This window comes from Camarhynchus parvulus, chromosome 17, assembly GCF_901933205.1.
Source record: "Camarhynchus parvulus chromosome 17, STF_HiC, whole genome shotgun sequence".
In the NCBI taxonomy this organism is placed as follows: domain Eukaryota; kingdom Metazoa; phylum Chordata; class Aves; order Passeriformes; family Thraupidae; genus Camarhynchus; species Camarhynchus parvulus.
Window position 1 is genome coordinate 3,143,180 of NC_044587.1, and position 20,857 is coordinate 3,164,036.

General features: G+C 52.9%; 1 protein-coding gene across 1 annotated transcript in view; it reads right to left on the reverse strand.

Moving 5' to 3' along the window:
- Positions 1-6,016: 6,016 nt before the first annotated feature.
- Positions 6,017-20,857, reverse strand: part of RXRA (retinoid X receptor alpha) — a 108,432-nt gene continuing 93,591 nt past the window's right edge. Inside the window, exons 7-10 of the mRNA XM_030961227.1 lie at positions 17,765-17,897; positions 15,779-15,870; positions 14,153-14,258; positions 6,017-10,324 (exon numbers count right to left, since the gene is read on the reverse strand). Of these exons, the coding sequence (XP_030817087.1) occupies positions 10,177-10,324; positions 14,153-14,258; positions 15,779-15,870; positions 17,765-17,897 (479 nt within the window). The 3' untranslated portion in view covers positions 6,017-10,176. The remainder of the gene's footprint in view (positions 10,325-14,152; positions 14,259-15,778; positions 15,871-17,764; positions 17,898-20,857) is intronic.

Consider the following 20,857-nt stretch of genomic DNA (forward strand, 5'->3'; position numbering starts at 1 on the left):
CCCGGCAGGCAGGGGTTAATGCAGGGGGGCTCTGGGGAGCCACCCCCACCCCGCAGACAGCAGGGAATTCTGTTCTGTGCCATGGCGAGGGAAACAATCCCGCAGCAGCGGCAGGCAGGCAGGCCGGAGCAAGCTCTGGGGAGGATCCGGTTTCAGGATTAGGCAACGCCGGGGCCGGGGGGGCTGGGAGGGGACACAGGAGGGGATGGACAGCCGGGAACAGCCGGGACAGCCCGGCCCTGCCGCCTCCCCCGCACCGGGAGGGCGTGCGATGGGACAGGGAGCGGGCACGGCGTACGGGATGGGGATGGAGATGGGGCAAGGATGGGGCAGGAGCAGGGATGGGGCTGGGATGGGGATGGAGATGGATGGGATGGGATGGGATGGGATGGGATGGGATGGGATGGGATGGGATGGGATGGGGATGGGGATGGGGATGGGATGGGATGGGATGGGGCTGGGATGGGGATGGGATGGGGATGGGATGGGATGGGGATGGGATGGGGATGGGATGGGGATGGGATGGGGCAGGAGCAGGGATGGGGCTGGGATGGGGCTGGGACTGGGATAGGGCAGGGATGGGGATGGGATGGGACTGGGATGGGACTGGGATGAAATGGAGATGGGACTGGGACGAGGATGGGACGAAATGGAGATGGGACTGGGACGAGGATGGGACTGGGATGGGACAAGGATGAAGCAGGGTTGGGACAGGAGCGGAATGGGGATGGGACTGGGATGGGACTGGGAAGGGGCAAAGGTGAAGCAGGGCTGGAACAGGGATGAGATAGGGATGGGGCAAGGATGGGACAGGGCTGGAGAAGGGTTGGGGCAGGGACAGGACAGGGATGGGACAAGAATGGGATAGGGCTGGGACTGGGATGGGACAGGGCTGGGACTGGGATCAGGCAGTGCTGGAGCAGGACTGGGACAAGGCCGAAGCAGGGATGGAATGAGGACAGGACAGGGCTGGAACAAGGATGAAGAACTCTGGCTGGGGGCTGATGGGGGCCAAGGGGGGCAGCAGGACAGTGCCACCCCTCTCTGCACATCCTGTGGCATTTTGGGATCAGAATTCCTTTCAGTGCCAGCCTGAGGAAAGGCTTTTCCCTCGGTCTGGGCAGCCCCCTGAGAGGGCAGGAAGGAGCTGGGAGCCCCAGCCTGCAAAGTGACCAGCAGCAAAGCAGGAACATCCTCAGAGAGTCACAGAATCAGCCAGGCTGGAAAAGAACTTTGAGATCTTCCAGTCCAACCTTCCCAGTCTGCTCCTGACTCAGGAAATTCCCCCTCCACCCCTGGCTCTCCAGAGAACTCACACAAGGACGGGGCTGCTCCTCTCACAAGCAGGAGGCTTTTATGTTGTAAATTAAAAGATCCAGACAAAATGAACCCTGAGAGCTGAGTCCTCAGGAATCACAATGACTCAAACACGAGCTTTTCACAAGAAAATAAATTCAGTGCCCTGGTTGCTTTAATCATCAGGCTTTTCTACCTTTACCATCACCCCAGCAAACACTTGTGCCTTCATTTAATGCTCTATCAGCCTAATACCCGCCACAAAAGGAATCCAGCAGAAAGCCTGGCTGATAACTTCAGCGAATTTCCATCTGACCCTCCCCTTGGGTTTTGGGGTGAGTGTTGAGTGAATGAGCTCTAAAAGCATCTTTTCATTTAGCAGAGGCTCACCCAGCCAAGAATCATACCTCACTCTGTCAGAAGAAAAACAAGATGTGGGCTCAGGGCAATTGAGCAGCGCTGGAGCCCAGCATGGAAAATCTTGCCTCCAAAGCCAAACAAGGTTTCACTGCCAGTGTTGTAAGGCAGAGAGATGCAGGATTTTTTGTGGCTGATGTTTCTCACCCGTGCCTTGGGGTCTGGGGCTCTCTGGAAATCAAAGAGCCTCGGTTTAGGTGATGCTTTAAATGAGGATTTGTTAACTCTTGGTCAGGCTGGGAGGGAAGAGCAGGCAGGGGCATCCCAGGAGGGAAAATGAGTGAAAATGGGTTAAGATTCCATGGTTGGGCTGTTGGGCTGTGCAACTCGCCTCAGCAGGAAATTTCAGAGTCAGGACAGGAATTTTAGGGTCAGGACAGGAATTCCAGAGCCGGGGCAAGGAGGAGGGAAGGAGCTGGAAGTGATTGAGAGCAAAGCGTCTTTTAGGGGCAGAAAACTGCTCAGAAGGACCTGATCTGGGGCACTGTGGAGTGAGAGGGGCAGAGCTTCACCTCCTCATCTCCGCTGCCTTGCAGGGTGAGGGCAAAAGAGAATGAACAAAGAAATAAAAACTTTTAAAACCCTAAAACAAACACCTTTTTTTTTTACTATAGGTTGTTTATTCCAGCCCCAGGGAATGAGAACTGGGTAGGGGGAGAAGGCAGGGGAGTGGGATCCTGGAAAAAGGGGGGGGATCCCGGGAAGAGGGAGTGGGACCCCGGGATGAGGGGAAGGGCATCCAGGGCCGGGGAGTGGGATCCTGGGAAAAGGAGCGGGATCCCGAGATGAGGGAAAGGGACCCCGGGATGAGGGAATGGGACCCCGGGATGAGGGAAGGGCATCCCGGGCAGGGCTCGCCGCGGTCGGGAGATGGCAGCAGCACTTTGCTCTTTGCTCGGACGGGCCAGGCCAGCCCCCGGGGGCTCCCGAGGCGCTGCCCCCATTCCCGGTGGGATCAGCCCCATTCCCGGTGGGATCGGGATCAGCCCCGTTCCCGGTGGGATCCGGATCAGCCCCGCTCCCTCTCGGCCCGCAGCCGCCTCCGCAAGCCCGGCCCTGCCGAGCCGCGCTCAGCTCCTGCAGAAAGAACCGCCCAGCGCTTCCCAGCCCAAAGTCCCACCTGGAAAGGCCTGGAGCGCAATTCCCACCCCGCCCTGGGCAGCTGGGGATGGAGGGGGGAGCGCTGGGGCATGGCAGAGCATCAGCCGCGCTGCCGGGTTTGGTTTGGAGCAGCGTGAACCTGAAATGCAGCTCCCCTGAGCTCTCCCTGCTCCATTCCCACCCACACAGGGCCGTGCCTGGGGCTGGGTGTCCCCGCGGCTCCTGGTGCCATGGGGACATCCATGGCAATGTCGCTGGGAAACGCAGAATGCCAAGGAGGCGACCCCGAGAGGCCACGGCAGGACCCCGGGGCCAGCTGGGGTGAAAAGGCTGCTTGAGAGAGGTCAGGAGGAGAAAACCAACCTGCTTTTCTTCGGCAATTATGAAGTGACAAATTAGCAGTGAAAGAGCTCATCTGTCCGGATTTGTTTGGAGAGTCCCCTCCTCGCCGCAGAAGCGAGGCACGGAGAGGGCCGGGACCACAGCCCTTCTCTTAAGGGTTTCCAAACACTCTGCTGACGCCCCACTCCATCTCTGTCAGCGCCGGGAGCGCTCAGAAGTTGAGCCGTGCCTTTCCAAGAGCGAGCCCTGCACCCCCAGCTCAGCATCCCCCACTCTCCATCCCATCCCCTCCAGCACCCGGAGCACAGGGAATGGCATTTCGTAGGGCAAGCTGGAGTCTCCCCTGATCCCAAGTCAGGATTTAAGGAATTGTGGTGTTCCTGATAAAGCCCCAGAGCTCCCCGATGTCTCCAGGCTGCTCCCAGGGCAAGCGTGAGCGCCGCGCACACCCAGCCCGGAGACACAACAAAAGCCCGCTGAGAGCTTTAATTGCATTACAATCATCTGCTGGCATCAAGGAATGGCGAGGGGAGTCAGAACGGGCGCTTTGATCCCTGCAGAAGCTGGAAAAACAGCAACGACTTGGCCAAGGTGCGAACATCCTCCTCTTCCTCCTCCTCGAGGGAGAGCGGAGCCCTTCCCAGGTGTGGTGTCGCAGACATCTTTTCATGAAAAATCCTTTCCTTGGGATTTTTCCTCTTGAGAAGCTGAGAGGCCTCAGGAACAAAATGTAAACAATGGTTATCTGCTGCTGTGGAATGCAACAGGTGGATCTGTGATTGGTCTCATGTGGTTGTTTCTAATTAATGGCCAATCACAGTGAGCTGGCTCGGACAGAGTGTCCGAGCCACAAACCTTTGTTATCATTCTTTCTTGTTCTATTCTTAGCTAGCCTTCTGATGAAATCCTTTCTTCTATTCTTTTAGTATAGTTTTAATGTAATATATATCATAAAATAATAAATCAAGCCTTCTGAAACCTGGAGTCAGATCCTCGTCTCTTCCCTCATCCTCAGACCCCTGCGAACACGGTCACAGTTTGGGGCTCTGGGAGTGCCCCCCAAGCAGAAAACACAGCAGGAACCAAATACAAGATTAAAAAAAAAAAACACCAAAAATCAGTGGCCAGCTCGGTTTTGCTTTCTTTTCCGTTTTAGCATCGTTTAAAATAGAAGCAAGCCCGATTTTCAGAGCGAGATGCGGTTTCCCGAGCAGCGGGCAGCAGTGACCCGGGCAGCCCACGGAGCATCCCGGGCTGCCCCACACATCCCGGGACCAGGGGGACACAAGCCCTCGGCAGGGAGATAAATATTTACTCTGCAAACAGCGAGCGCTGCCCGGAGGTTAACGAGGCGCACAAGCAGCTGGCGATGGGAGCGTGGCCGGGCGGGCGCTGCCGCTCCCCGGGGATGGGGTGGGAAGGGGCAGCTTTGGGTAAAGAACCCCCCGTGCCCCCTCCCCTGCCCTCCACAAACCTCCAAAAATGACAAAACCTCGTGGGGTTTTTTTTTTCCCAAATGAGAAAACACGGATCGGCGCTAACCGAATTGAGCCTCCGATTTTCCATCTCCACCCGCCGCCGCCGGGGGAGGATTTATCCCGGCTCTAAACCCGACTGCGAGCTCCATCTCGTTCGCACCTGGCAACAAATCCAGGTTAAGCGCAGCCTAAAGGCTCCTGCTCTCCCACCCTGTGCTGCCAGCGCCGCTCCTGCTCCGGGAGGGATTGGGGATGGCAAACATCTCCGTCACTCCATGTGGGAGTGCCCCCAAATCCCTTTGTGCCCCCAAATCCCCCTGTGCCCCCAGATCCCCGTGTCCCCAAACTCCTTTGTGACTCCAGATCCCCCTGTGCCCCCAAATCTCTCAGTGCCCCCAAATGTGCGTCCTCAAACCTCTCTGTGCCTCCAAATCCGCACTCCCAGATCTGTGCCCCTAGATCTCCCTGTGCCCCCAAACCCTTCTGTCCCCAAACCCTTCTGTACTCCCAAATCCCCCTGTGCCCCCAGATCTGTGTCCCCCAAATCCCCTGTGCCCCCAGATCTCTGCCCCCAAATCCCTCTGTGCCCCCAGATCCTCCTATGCCCCCAAACCCCTCTGTGCCCCCCAATCCCTCTGTGCCCCCAGATGTGTCCCCCAAACCCCCTGTGTCCCCAAACCCCTCTGTGCCCCCAAACCCCCCTGTGTCCCCAAACCCCCTGTGCCCCCCAATCCCCCCGTCTCCCCAAATCCGAGCCCTGGCCCTGCGATGCGCCCAGGGTGGCCTCGGTCCCCGCGGTGCCACCAGGCTGGCACTGAAATGCCATCCCTGAGCCACAGCGGGCACCTGAGGGATGGGGAATCCCTCATGGGAAATACCTGAGGAAAAGGGGAAAAGGTCCCGGGCAGAGCTGGGGCGGCTCCTGCCTTCCTCCAGCCGGGATTTCCTTGGATTTGCAGTGCCCTGGAATGGGGGCCCTGCTGGGACAGCCCCCCCAGCGAATAACTCCGCACACCACTAAGAACAAACGAGGACTTGGACTGGGTTATATTTTAAAATGCTCATATATTTTCTTTTTTTTTTTTTTCTCCTTTTTTCTTTTTCTTTTTTTTTTTCTTCTCTTTTTTTTTTTTCCCCACATTTCTAATACAATTGTTCTCAAAATACTGGCGTTTCCAGCAGCAGTTCTTTCTTTTTGTTTTTTTTTTTTTTTTAACCTTTTTTGTTGTTTTTGAAGTGAATAATAATATACGGTAGTGATTTCACAGTAAAACAGACCTGCAGGAACGCCAGAGATACGTGACAAAAGACACCCCCAGACCAGCCCTCCCCCTCCCTCCCACCCCCCTCCCATCCCCAAAAAAGATTTTGGAAGTGGGGGGGAAAAAAAAAATAAAAAGTTCATTCAAAAAAATTATTTCAAAAGAGATTTCATATAAAGCCTTTAAAACACGGTCAGAAGTTTCTCCCTCTTCTCCAGATCCCTGTGGCTGAACACTTACAGAGAGAAAGAGAGAAAAAGTAGAGAGAGTTTATAACAATCTCTGTAGAAGAAACAAAACAATCCAGGAAAGAAAATATCCAAGGATACGGTAAGGGATAAAATTACATTTGTACAAAAATAGATTTTTAACTTTATTGATGCTTTAGATATTTTTTTCCTTATCTTTTATCTTTCTTTTTTGGTCATTCTAAATTTTAATGTCTTTTTTTTAGTCTATGTATCCCATAGCCAAGGCATCCATCGCTAAGTATTGGGAATTGCTAAAGCTATTCTTTACTCCAAACCACCTGCTTAAAAGAAAGGAAAGAAAAAAACAAAATAAAAGAGGAAAAACAAAAGAAAAGAAGAAAAAGGAAACAAAAAGAAGAAAAACAAAACAAAAAGGCATCTTAAAATAGATGCAGTTCCTTTGTCTCGAGGAATAAAAATCCAGATTTGGCATCTGCCAATTCGGAAAGGGATTCAGATACAATGGAAGCAAAACACGGGGAAAAAAAACCAAAATAAAAAGCCAGGAGAGGAAAAAAAAAAACCAAAACAAAAATCCAAGAAAAAAAATTGACTTAAACCACAAAAAGCCAGGAAAAGTCTGTAATTGCTACAGTTCTCTAAGTGTATATGTGAGTGGGGTATTATACAGTGTCGATATCTACAGTACATACACGGACACACAGACACCCACCCAGCCCAGCCAGCCAGCCTGCAGTGATGGGGACAGCACAGCCCCAGCCTGGCTTTGGGGACAGTTCCCAGCCTGGCTTTGGGGACAGCACAGCTCCCAGCCTGGTTTTGGGGTCAGCTCCCAGCCTTCTGTGGGGTCAGCAGCTCCCCAGCCTGCCTTTGGGGTTGTCAGCTCCCCAGACTGCTTTTGGGATCAGCAGCTCCCCAGACTGGTTTTAGGATCAGCAGCCCAGCCTGGTTTTGGGGTCAGCTCCTCAGCCTGCTTTTGGGATCAGCTCCCCAGCGCGGTTTTGGGATCAGCAGCCCAGCCCAGGGCTGTCCCCGCTGCCACAGAGGGCTCAGCAGGGCCAGGGCTCAGCGTTTCCCAGCCCCAGGGCCACTCCTGGGCAGCTGCAGTGCCAAGGGAAGCTGGGCATTGCCATGGGGGGTTTGGGATGTGCTGGATTGGGATTGGGTATGGGGTGGGTGCAACATGCAGCGAGGGGTGCAGCAGCTGGCTGAAAGGCTGATGTTTGTGCTATCTTTAGAAAATTAAAGATTGTCCCACACAACAAAAAAAAAAAAAGGAATTAAAATAAGCATTACAAATAGATCACCCCAGTGGAAGCAGATTTTTGCAAGAGCACAGAGAGCTGGTGAAATCCAGTCCTATCTCTCCAGGGAATAATGTGCCTTTTGTTTCCCTTCAGCCAGGCTCACCTCTCCACACTCAGCCTTATCGTGATGAGGACAACAACAACAAATACAAGCCCGAAGTGAAAAGAATACAAAGGAAAGGCTCAAACTCATGCAAAGCTCGTTGCTTTAAGGCTGCTCTGGCCGTTCCCAACACACAAAAGCACGGGAAGGGCTGGGATGAGGATGGAGGGACTGGGCTGGGCTGTGGGGGCCCAGGGAATCCCAACTCCCTTTCACCACTGAGAAGTGAAATCCCCAGGACAAGGCTCAGCCTTTCCCAAAATCCCCTCCACCATGGGCATGGATTGGGGCTGTGCTGCTCCAGCAGGGAAACTGAGGCACGGGGATGAGCCTGACCTGGAGCTTGGGGCCTGCAGAGCCTCCCCCTTGGCTTTGTAAGGTCAGACGCTAATGAGGATGGGATGGGATGGGGACAGATGGGGAAAAATGGGATAGAAGACAATGGAACGTGACAGAATGGAAAGGGATGGGATGGGATGGGATGGGATGGGATGGGATGGGATGGGATGGGATGGGATGGGATGGGATGGCAGCTCCCACTGCACCACCTTGCAGCCACCACAGCGCCCAAGAGCCCCTCCCCAGCCACCCCCCAGGTAAAAAGTGGCTCAACCCACCAGAGACCAGCGGGTTTATCCTAGTGCAACATCCACCAACCTCCCCAAAGCTTCTCCTCTGTGCCAAGCTCCTTTCTGCCGGGGCCTGGGGGCTGCCCAGGGGCTGGGTGGGCTCGGGGCTGGGGGCTCCTCCACCTCCCTGAGGCTGCGCCAGCCCCGCGCTGGCAGGGAACAGCCTGCTCGTGTTTCCTGGCACCCTCGCCAGATTTCATTTCTCCTGCCTCGTTTTCTTGGCAAATTCTTGCAGGGTGAAGCTGTTTAATAATATTTTCAGTGGCTTGCAGGCTGCTGGGGAAACAGAGCCAAGGCTCTGCCTGCCTCTGCCGATTCGCCACTTCGGGCCAGCCCCAGGGGGAGCTGCCCCTGAAATCCTAAATCCTGAGTGGTTTTTTTTATTTTGGAGCTGCAGGGGATGGAGCTGGGCACCCTAGCTGCCAGCTGGGATGGCAACAGGCACGGGGCAACAGTGTCCCCTCCAAAACAGAAGTGGGAGTGAGGTGGTGGGTGCTGCTCCATCTCCCTCCAGGAACAAAGGAGTTTTCAACCAGCTGCAAACCATGGGGAGCAAGAAGAGATTTTTGGGACCTCATCCTTTGCTTTTTAAAGCACAGAGCACATGGAAGTGGTGGGGAAGCCCTTGGCCACAGGCACAGTGTGTCCATCCTGCCAAGGAGGGGAAACCTTCCCAACATCCCTCATCATTCCCTCTGCTTTGTTTTTTCTCGTGTTTTTGGTGGGGGCACAGGAGATGAGGAGGGAAGTGAAGGGGAATGGCTCCCTCGCTGGCCACACACTCCTGGGGGAATCCCACCCCGTGGGGCTTGGGCACATTCCTGTCCCTAACCCCCAAAATCCTGTCACCAAGACTCAAGGAAAGGGTTGTGCAAAAGCCAAGGTGCTTTTGGTGCTCTCAGAATCCTGGAGAGGACAGGGATGATGCTACTGCCACATCCCCCACCCAGCCAGGCCCTCCCACCCCCACGGGGGAGATCCAGGGGAGGGGGAGCCCTGTTCTTGCTTCACCACTAATTAACAGCTGCAATTAACCAGCCTGGCCGAGCCCTCCCACTAATTGTTGCCTTGCAGTGTTTGGCAGGGCTGAAGGAACAGGAGCAGCCTCCTGGGTGAGCCGAAACCCCAAAACCCCGGAGTGGGGTCACGGTGGGATGCTGGGGCAGCGCTGGGATGTGCTGGGGCAGCACTGGGATGTACTGGGATGCTGTGCTGAGGCCAGGGGTCCCAGCAAGCCCCCAGGAGCTGGGGAAGGGCCATGGGGAGTCCCTGGCAGCCTTAAAGCAAGCACTGCAGCTGGCTCATGTCCACACCTCTGGGGTGGGCAGCGATGCCCGGGTGCTCTCCGGGGTGGCCAAAGAGCATTTCCTGTGCCACAGCCGCCGTGCTTGGGGGGGGATTCAGCCCAATTCCAAATGCTCTGAAGTGGAAGGAGAAGGCTCTGTGCAGCCAGGGGTGACTCATTCAGGGGGCACGGCCTCTCCCTCCGCAAAGTAACTAACCGAGACTACTAAGAATAGTTAGAAACCAAAAATAGAAATTTTTTTTTTTTTTTTTTTTTTTTTCTTCTTCTTCTCTCTCTTTTTTTTTTTTTTTTCAAAAACCCCATCCTCTGAAAATAGCCCAGCTGCAAATCTGGCAGAGTCCAAACCAATCCCCTCGGGCTCGTCCAAACCCCACTGCCCCCGAGGGCTGGCACTGTCCTTGTCCCCAGGGGAGGGCTGGGGGTGACACCAGCCCCGCGGTGGCTCATCCCAAACCTCATGGCACGGCTGGGGGGGGGCAGGGGTTGGCAAAGCTCTCTCCGCTCCCACTCCTCTCTACAAGTAGCACAGGGAACCAGCGAGCAGGTCTGGAGACGCAGCAGTGACAGCGAACGGACAGGGAGGAGGAGGCCGGGGGTGCCCCGGAGCAGACGGTGCCTGTGGCCCTGGGGGCGGCAGGGAGGGACACGGGCTGGGGCCGAGGAAAGCAGAGGAAGGGCCCCCAGGGAGCCCGGCCAGGCGAGGGACTGACCCAGCAGAGTTCTCTAAGTCATTTGGTGCGGCGCTTCCAGCATTTCCATCAGGAAGGTGTCGATGGGCGTGTCCCCTATTAGCTTGAAGAAGAAGAGGTGCTCCAGGCATTTCAGGCCGATGGATCGCAGGGCTGGGAGGCGGAGCAGGAGCTTGGCAAACCTGGGGGAAGGGAGACACGGCACGGTCAGACATCCCTGTAAGAGCTGAAATGAGGGATGGGGGACTCCAGGCTGCTCTCCAAAATGCAGTTTGTTGTATCCATGAGTTACAGCAGCCCAGGGCTGTGGGCGACAGAGCTGTGCCTACAGCTGTCAGCTCCAGCTGCAGGCAGCCCTGGAGACCTGTGTCCCTCATTCAGGCTCTTCCTAATGGTGCCCCACCTTGGGCGCCACTGTAAGAGCCAAAATGAGAGATGTGGGACTCCAGGCAGCTCTCCAAAATGCAGTTTGTTGTATCCAAGATGTTACAGCAGTCCAGGGTTGCAGATAGCGGAGCCTGCGCCTACAGCTGTCAGCTCCAGGAGACCTGTGTCCCTCATTCAGGCTCTCACCAATGGGGCCCCATGTTGGGCGCCACTGTAAGAGCCAAAATGAGGGATGGGGGACTCCAGGCTGCTCTCCAAAATGCAGTTTGTGGTATCCATGAGCTACAGCAGTCCAGGGCTGTGGGTGACAGAGCTGTGCCTACAGCTGTCAGCTCCAGCTGCAGGCAGCCCTGGAGACCCTGAGTTTAGGTTACAATGCATTATAGACTTTTCTTTAGGTTACAATGCATTCTAGACTTTTCTTTGCTGAGCATCTTAATACAGAACAACCAATCTATACCTTATTTTTTATCTATAGCCCATCATAACTGCTGTAATTACCATATTCATGTTACTGCTCTCCAATCACTAAAAGTCAGTACATTACAGTTTAAGCTAGAAGTTGTTTTTCAGTTCTCTTGCAGTGGAAAATTCTGAGACCTTTTTCTACTTGCAACATTTGCTGACTTGTTTGCCTGTGCTATCTTTCTACTTGGTAAAAATATCTTGTTTGAGGTGGGTTTATCCTTTGCTCTAAGCCATAAAAACTCCTTGGTTATCCAGTGAGACTGGCTCAGCAATTCTTATCTTCTATATCAAAACTTGCTTCCATCTCTACTCCTTCTTCAGATTCTACATTCAAAAATCTTCCTGCTAAACATACATATCTGTGAGACTTTCTTGTCAAACTTTCATCCTTCCCAACACATCCCCAGGTGCAGCCCTGTCACTGTTAATATTTTTTGGAAAAAATCCCTTCGCCAGGATTTCTTCTCTTGGGAAGCTGAGAAGCCTCAGAGAAAAAGGAGAACAGTATTATTTCGTTTGCTTCTTTTGTGTTTTGTTGTTTTGGACATCGCTTACCAGCTGGTCATTGTTTTATTGGTTTTATATGAATTATTTTGACTTAATGACCAATCACGGCGTCGGACTCTGAGGACAGAGTCATGGGTTTTTCATTAGTATCTTGTTAAACCTTCTGTAAGCATCCCAGGGCTCTGAGGAGGGCAAACAAAAACCCTTTCCCCACAGCCTGCCCTGCCTGCAGCAGATGGTTTTAGGTCACAGCAGGGCTGGGGAGAGCTGGCAGCTCTGCAGGACCCAGCCAGCATGGCAGTGAGCCATCCACAGCCATCCTCACCAGGGAAAAGCTGCTGGCTGCTGGGCTCAGAGGGTGACACCAAGCTGTGGAGCCAGGAGAAAGCCACCAGCTCCTGCAAGAGTGCCTCGGAGCAGCCCAGGTGCCACAGGATGTCACCTCCTTGTGTGAGTGCTCCCAGCCCAGGGAAAAAGCCCTTGAATGGCCACAGCAGGGTCATCTGCTTTTCCTGCTGCAAAGTCAGGGCTTGAACAGCAGCACAGGGAGAATGGGACCTTGCAGAAAACACACACAGAGACATGCACAAGCACACAGATATTCTACATGCATGCACAAACCCCTCTCCCTATTTTTTTTTTAATTTTTTTTTTTTTTCTGCTGAGCTGGCGAGAACAGTGGGAGCAGAGCCAGGAAAAACAAATCAGTCCTACCATCCCATTCAGGAAGTTTCACTTTAAACCAAACCAGATGATGGCTCCAGCCCTCGGATATGTTTAACTGTGAGATAACCAGTCCAGAGCACAACGTGCCAGGGCTGGGAGGGGAGAAAAGAGCCCTGATTCCTGATTCCCTGAGGCTGCTGGGTGTCACGTAGGCACCCAGCCCTCCCTGTGGAGCAGCAGGAGCTGCAGAGGGGGAGCAGGGTTGGGTTTTTCCTGGGAGTGCCTCTCTGTGCAGAAAAATTCCCTTTTGGTGTTTCCAGGGCGCTCCCAAGCTGCTGCTGGATGGGGATTTGGGGCACCTGAAAAGGTGGGAATTCCAGAAATCCCACAGCACGGAGCAGGGGTGGCTCAACCACAGGGAGAACTTGTCTGCAGCCCCAGCTGGTGAGCACGTTGTGCCACGGGGCCAGCAGGATGCCCAGAGTTTGGGAGAACTTTGGGGAGCTCTTGTGCAACGCCAGCCTCCCAGCCCAGGGGTTCACCCTCCTGAGGCACCTGGGATGGTGCCACCAGTGCCCTGCAGCTCTGAGGGATGCAGGGGGGGCAGCAGGGCCCAGGCACACCTCCCAGGACATCCCTGAGCACACAGAACCTCTCAGCTCACCAAGGATGGGTGTGAGCATCACACAAGAAGGTTCCCAGCCCAAGGTCACGCAAAGCCAGTGAGAGATCAAATTGCAGAGTCCCTGGTGCAGCTTCTGGGCTTCAAACACTCCCTCAAACACCACTGAGCACTGAGGCAGAGCTCTAGGGAGCTGCTGTGGACTGGTGCTGTCCCTGTGCCACCCTCTGTGTGTGCCAGGCTGCAGATCCTGCACAGTGTGCAAAGCAAGAGGGAATCATCCAGAAGAGCTGCTGGCCATGATGCCCAAGGCAGCTCTCCTGGTGCCAGGAACAGCTCTTCTGCAATCCAGAGTCCAGGGTCTGGCTCTGGATTGGCTCCAGAAATGCAGTTTAATAAAGCTTTCTGGAAGAGGAAAGGTACCAGCCCTGCTCCGTGCCCTGTGCTCATCCCTCAACCCCCCGCTCAGCACAAACCAAACACTCCCCATGGCACCCTCATCCTCACTCTGCCTGCCTCAAACCAACCAGCAACATCCCAGAAACCCCTGCACAACACACCTTTCTTCATCTGCCAGCACTCTGGGACCCACAGTGGGGGAAAAACCAAACCCAGGATCACTTCTGAGGGCACGCTCTGCCCGCTGCACTCGCTGCTGTGAAAGCACCCTTTTCATTGCACCATCCACACGAGGCCAGGAATGCAGGTGAGATGCAAATCCCAGTTGCCTGGGCTGTTTTCCCCCACCATTCATGCACCAGTAGCAGCTTCCAGTGCTTTGCTTGGTTTCTCAAGAAGCTGTCAGGAGCTGAACTGGCAGTTGCCAGCTCCAGGCTGTAGCTGGGAAAATGCGCCCACTCAGCTCCGGAGCCGTCCAGGAACACATTCCTAATTCCCCCTCCCATTCCCAGCTGGATTGGGGGAGGCAGGGAGGGGAGAAAAAGAGCATCAATTGAGGCTTTCACTTCCCAGCAATGATGCTCATCTGCCACCGAAAATTAACTCCATGTGAGTCCTATTTTTGCTGCGGTTTCGCTGGCCGTGGTTTCCAAAAGGGAAATGATACCCCCCCTTCCCACATGTGCTCATCCCACTGCTGGGGCTGCGGGAGCTGGGGCTCCTCAGGTCTGCCCACCTTGCTGGATTTCCTGGCAGGGGAATAAAGAGCTCTGTGCACTGCACAGGGGAGGTTTTTTAGGGATGCTCAGAGCTGGAGCGGATAGAAATGAGGGATTTATCCATAGAGCAATCACTGGGAACAGAGAGCCCAGGGCAGAGAGGGGACCCTGGGAGCTGCAGCAGCCATTGCAGGGGGTTTGCAGGGGGACAGGGCGCAGGAGGAGGGGCACAGGGAGCTCACCTGCCGGGCTGGTCGGGGTATTTGTGTTTGCAGTAAGCCTCTAGCGACGCGTACACCTTCTCCCGCAGCGCCTCCACCTCCGCCGGGTTCGACAGCCCCTTGGAGTCTGAAAGGCAACACAAAACCATCAGGCAAACACCTCCAGGCTTCCCAGGCAGGCAGGAACTTCTCTCTGCAGTCTCTCCATCTCTTCCAGCCCCACCAAAGTGTGGCTGCAAGCTCTGAGCTCCAGGGATTTGGGGAGCACTCAGAGGTTTACCCCGCAATTACAGATTTTTTCCTCACCTCATAGCCCAGCCCCAAATGTTTTGGCTCATTCCAGTGGTCTCAGACCCTCATTTGAAAGGGTTTAATTCCCCCTCCAGGCCTGGGCTGGTGGGGCTGAAGGAGAAGCCCCTGCTCTGGCACAGCCCCAGGACAGGGCACAGTGAGGATCTGTTTTTAGCAGGGTGAAAGGGACAGTGCAGAAATCGATATCCCCAAGCACATGTGCCACGGGAACCTCTCCAGATTCCCCTTCTTTGACCATAAATGGCTAATCCCAAATTACAGACAATAAAGTACTGCTGATTACAAGGAGGGGGGGACTAAAAAAAAAAAAACAACAACCAAACTGGTCAAGAAGAAAAACAAACCCAAGAAATTGTAATAAACCCTGCTGGAACAGCATGGCCTGGCTGTGGTGGGAAAATCCAGGCAAGGAGCTGTGCTTGGGCACAAACTGTGCTCAGGGAGGGCAGGGGTGGTGGTGGATGGAGAGATTTGTCCTTGGCTGCCATCTGGTTCTGCTCTGATCCACTCTGAAATCCAGAGATCCCCCCAGAGAGCTGTGCAGGTATGTGCAGGCTGGCTCCTGGATTTGTTCCCTGGAATGCTGGACAAAAACCCTGGCACTGAACCTTCCTCATCCCTTGGACAGCTGGGGTTGAGAGGGAAAAGGGAGCAGCGCAACCCTCCCAGAGTCTGTGAAACTGTGGTCAAACATGGAAGGTTTTGTGTACTTTATGAGCACATCTCATGTCTTTCTGCCTCTCCAGGTCTGCAAAGGGCTTTTCCAGAAATGCAGGTAATAAAAGTCCTTGGATGATGAGGTTGGGAAGCAGAGACAATTATTTCCATGCTCTGGTGTTGCTCTAATCCACATTTTTCTCTTCAACAACATCTAGATTCCTCTTTGTTCCAATTCAGGGACAATTCCCTCAAGCACCTGAACTTTCTTTCCACAGTCACTCTAAAAGGGGGAGAGCTGACCAGACAAGGGGCAATGGCTGTAAACTGAAAAAGAGTAGCCTTAGGTTGGATTTTGGGAAGAAATCCTTCCCTGGGAAGGTGGGAGGCCCTGCACAGGGTGCTCAGATGGATGCCCCATCCCTGGAAGTGTCCAAGGCCAGACTGGACAGGGTTTGGATCAACCTGGGACAGTGGAAGGTGTCCCTGCCCATGGCAGGAGGTTTGGAACAAGATGAGCTTTAAGGTCCTTTCCAAACCAAACCAACTTTCCCCCTGCCTCTCTTCCTGCCCTAGAGCCCTCTGCTATTTCCAACAGGGCTTTTTGAGGGAAAAAAAGGAGCCAAAAGGACCGGAGAGCAGCCAAGAGGGGCCAGGAGAGCAGAGCCAGGCACGTACCGGGGTTGAAGAGGACGATGGCTCGCAGGCAGCCCAGCTCTGTCTTGTCCATCAGCATGTCCCTCATTTTGGACACCAGTTCTGTCAGTACTCTGCAAAAGGACAGAGAAAGCACAGAGTCAGCATGAAATAAAAAAAAAAAAAAAATTAAAAAAAAAAAGGGAATGAAAAGCCCCAGGTGTCAGAGCTGGAGCGAGAAGCTCCGGTCACGTTTAACGAAGTTGAGGATGGTGCTGGCCTGTACCAGCTGAGGATGTGGCCTCATTTTCCTCCTCCATCAAAAATAGCTCATTAGGAACATCAATAGTTCCTGTGAGATACAACAGGGACCATAAAAACCGCCTTCATCCATTCACTGAGAGACTCTGGCACCTGAGAAAGCTGCCTAAAAATAAAAAATAACAATAAAAACCCACCCCAACAGGTACCTAAAAGTAATTTCCTCTGCCGGTAATTTTTATTGCTCCCTTTGCTCTTACTGAAGGTGTCGGTCTTGAAATATTTTCCACTGATTGCCCAGTTTTTCATGTTAGATCCTGCAGCAAAGTCCTGATCTTGCACTTATGACCTCACAGGAACAAATGATGTCACCCAGGTCCGAAGAACAATTTCCTCACAGAGCAGAGCAGCAAAGGTGATTTGGTTTCAACTCAAGATGAGTCTCAGGGAGAGAAATCAGCATTTCAGCAGCGTCTGGAGTCACACTGTGGGTCAAACACCCTGCAAGCCTGGCTTTAAAACACTTTCCCAAAGCCTGAGATTAAAGAGCCCTGGGGACACGCCTGTGGAACCTGCTGAGTATCGCTGGGGCCTTCTCATTGTGCAAATAAAATCACGTCTTGGTCCAATTAAAGATGAAAAGGAACAAAGGAGTGGCCTCCTCGTAACATTAGAAGGCATCTGGACCCCATGAAAGGGGCTTTGATTTGCACTGGGCAGCCTCCTCTGTGTTTGGGGCCATTGGGTGTTTTGTAGGTTTCAAGGAGGGGTTTTCTCCTTGTGTTTCCATGGGATGGACCCCCTCATCCCAGGCTCCTCAGACCCCTCCAGCAGGAATGGAGGCAGTTTGGGGTGGAGACAAGGATGGGGATGTCCAGGTGAGGTGGTTTGATGGAACCCCAACCCTCCATCCCTGATGCTGTTGAGGCAGGGATGGAATGAAAGACTCCAAAGTCTTCAGAAGGTGGATCAGAAGGGATTTAAAGAAAGCAACAGGTCCTTTTATAATGTGGCTCACTAAGGTGAGACTTGATTGGCCTCAAAGTGAAAACCTCTCACACCATTGGTGAGCTATGAACAGCACACTCTGGAGAACCAGATCTATAAACAATTATTACAGAAAGAGAGAGAAAAATAGTTTGAATTTTTTTCTCTAAGTTTCCCACTGTCGCTGTTGTATTTTCTGGAAAAATCCCTTCACCCAGGATTTTTCTTCTGGGAAGCTGAGAAGCCTCAGAGAAAAAGGAAAACAGTATTATCTCATTTGCTTCTCCTGTGTTTTGCTGCTTTGGAATGTGGTTGGAGATTGTTTATCCAACAGGTGATTGTTTTGTTGGTTTCTGCTGTGAATTATTTTGACTTATTGGCCAATTACGGTCACGCTGTGTTGGACTCTGGAGAAAGAGTCACGAGTTTCATTAATATCCTCTAAGCCTTCTGTAAGTATCCTTTAGAATAGTTTAGTTTAGTATTCTTTTATATAATATAGCATCATAAAATAATAAATTAGCCTTCTAAGAAGAATATAGAATATTCTTCTTACAATTCTGTATTATAAACCCAGCTAACCAAACATTGTGCTGACAAGCAATTATTAGTCCACTACTAACTCTCACCTTCATCAAGCCCTGCCCATTTATTTCAATTAACTCCAATAAAGCTTACCTCTAACTAAAATCTTCTCTCCTCTAAAATCTCTAAATCCCTTAAGGTTTATGGCTCACACGTGTGTCTGTGTGTGATCACAGCCACGCCGTGCCATCCTACCTGTCGAAGATGGCCCCGACGCCGGCGCTGTGGGCGCTGTTCCTGTGCACGTGCAGCCCCGTGGCCAGCAGGATCCCGTCCTTCACGGCGATGGAGCGGTGCGAGAAGGAGGCAATCAGCAGCTCGTTCCACCCTGGGCAGGAGAAAAACCAGGGGGCTGCAGGTTAGAGCCATGGGATCCTCGGGATCATCCCTCTAACAGGAGCCCTTGTTATGGATTTTTAAAAGTGACAGTGGGTTGGACAAACTAACAGTTTATCAAATTTCTCTTCTTCTATAAAGGAATGCAACTCAATAAGTTATTTATTTATTATTAGTTAAGTGTGTGAGAAATTTTGTTACAAGGTTGCAAACTTCAGAAGGCTTAGAAAATCTTAGAAAATATTAGAAAATCTTAAAAAATCTTAGAAAATCAAAGCAACAAGGCTGCAGGTTAGAGCCATGGGATCCTTGGGAAGTCTCCTCTCTAACATCACCTCTCTAACAGGAGCCTCTGGTGCAGGAACGTGGTTGGATGTGGGAAAGGAAGGAGGAGCCAGCTTTCTCTTGGATGTCAGGGAAAGGAAAAAAACCGTCAGGAACCCAGTGCACTAAAAATAAAGCTAATAAGGGGAGCAGTTTCCTCTACAAACCATGCAGACAGTGAGCAAACAGCTCTGCCTGAAGCTCCCCGTGGGTGTGTAGCCCTGAGCTCCCCTCTGCCCTCAGCCTCCCAGCAGTCCCAGCCCTATCAGCACTTGCTATCAGCTCATCAGGCTCCTCCTCAGGCCACAGAAGTTCATTCACCAGCCCTGAGCCCGGTAAAAGGGACCATGGAGTCTCTGGCTTTATTTGTGGGTTTGCTGCTTCTGCCATGAAAATGCTGAGAGAGAGGGATTGGGTCTGTTCTCTGCACAGCCTCATGTCTGTGCCTGCTCCCACAGCTGCTTGGAAAACAGATTTTAGTCTTATCAGCTGGGCAGGCTGCTCTGGGATATAGGAAGGACATCCTCTGAGCCCAGACCTACAGGGAAGGGTAGGGAGATGTGACCTCCACACCTGCCAGCTCCCCCATCCAACACCTCTTCAATTCCTAAATCCACCACAGGCTGAGCTCAAGAATTCCTGAAACAAAGCCCCAAGGAGAGGAAATGCTGCCAAGCTTGAAGGGTGGAAATCTGGGTGACTTCCAGCCAGGAGCAGCATCTTCAGGAAGACAAGATGGGGTCTTCTGCAACACCTCTGAACATGTTCTGGAGTTCTGGTCCAGAAACCTCAGGATATTTGGATTTAAAGGGTTTTTTTTTCCCAGACTAGAAAAGCAACACAACAATATCCCTCACCTCTCCTGTCACAAGAACTCATCTCACAGCCTGGAATAAACACAAGGCCCATGTGTGCTGTATTTACCTTCTGCCGCAGCCGTGGGTTGTGCCATCAGAAATGTTGACAAGGAATAAAGTTCACTCTTTCCTAAGTGGCCACAGGATGTTTCCACCCCAGCCACGGGAACATTTCTTTGGCTATTTACTGGGTGAGGCCTGGCACTTTCACAGGGATTGCAACACTGAAACCCGAGCAGGATGGAGGAGAAGGAGCCTGCAGAGCCCTGCTCCCGAGAGGAAGAGGAGCTCCCAGAGCCAGATCCATGGGAATTCATCACACACAGCCCCACAGCAGCTCCAGCCAACAGGAACCAGAGCTGTCTCTCCACACCCACTCCAAGCTGGGCTTATTCCATTGAAGGAGGGCTGGATTCATCAGCATCCTTCCTCTTGGATTGTTCCCATGCAGAGCTGGGATGTTTCAGCTGAAATGGGGAAGATTTTCCTACCTTGGCTTTCCCAAAGAGCTGCCAAGACAGAGGCAAGCAGGGAAAATTCACCATAACCACAGGCAGCAAACTGGAATTAGAGACCAACCAAGTGTCCCCCGAGAGTTCTGCATTTCAGCCAAGCTCTGGAGTGGCAGGGCAGAATTCTGTGACTCCTGTGACTCCTTTCTCACCCAACAGGGTGGCTGCAGCCTCCAGGGGTGCTCTGGCTCCTCTGGGACAGGGAAGGCACTCTGGCAGAGCAGTGGTCATTGTGTCAATCCATTTCTCTGCCAAGTTTCCCCACCAGCCCTACAAACCCAGCTGCAGGGATGTAACACTCAGCATCCTCTGCCAGGCTGAGAAAACATCAGGTTATTCCTGTCTCAGCTTGGAAACAAGAAAACTGGTGGAAAACACGCTTAAAAAAAAATCAGGTTTCCTTCCCTTCCCAACAGCTCAGAGAGGGAGTGTTTTTAAATGATTCAGGATCTGAGGAGAGCTGCTGCCAGCCCATGCAGCACTGCTCCTCCAGAGCCGTGTGCTCCACTTGTTTTGCCTCCCAGGATGCCTGACTGAGGCTCTTAGCTGGATTTTAATGCTTCAATATTTCATGGGCAGCTGTTCTCAGCAGGCCACTCAATAAAACATTGAGCCACTGCTTGGAAGGCCTGGGGAAGGTTATCTGAGGCCCCGGCAGAGGTGTCTGGAGCAGGGAGCTCCAGGGAGCTGCTCAGCAGGCTCAGGGTTGGAGGCACCAGGAAATTTGGGATGTGAGGGGGTTGGCAGCCCTTCTCCTGCTGTGTGGAGCGAGTCACAAACAGAGGACACAGGTCAGGAGTTCTCCAGCTCCAGCTTGAATCAGCTGCCTGCTGAAGAGAGAGGAAAACCTGGAACTGCCATGGTGGGGCTGGGTTCCACTTCCCAAAAGGAAAAGGCAGAGCTTTGTCCGAATCCAGCTCTTTGCAGAAAGCCCTCAAGGGTCCCCACAGAAAGGCTTCCCTGCTCATCCCCTCTCACAAGAGGCTCTGGAAATCCTCTTCAAACCCACACTTTGGATGTTCCAAAGGGCCCAGAGCCAGCTCTGGCAAAATCCATGGAGCACCTTGCCCCAGAGGCTGCAGGAGCCATCCTGGAAGGGTGCAGGACCCAGAAGTGAATTTGGGGGAAAGAAAAGGAACTTTAAAAGTACCAAGGACTTCAATGTCCCCGGCTTACAAAGAGCTTCATGCTTTAAACACATCCTCCCTGAGCTCTGCTCCTGGTTTCTTGCCCTCCATGAGCTTTGTGCAGCAGCAGGA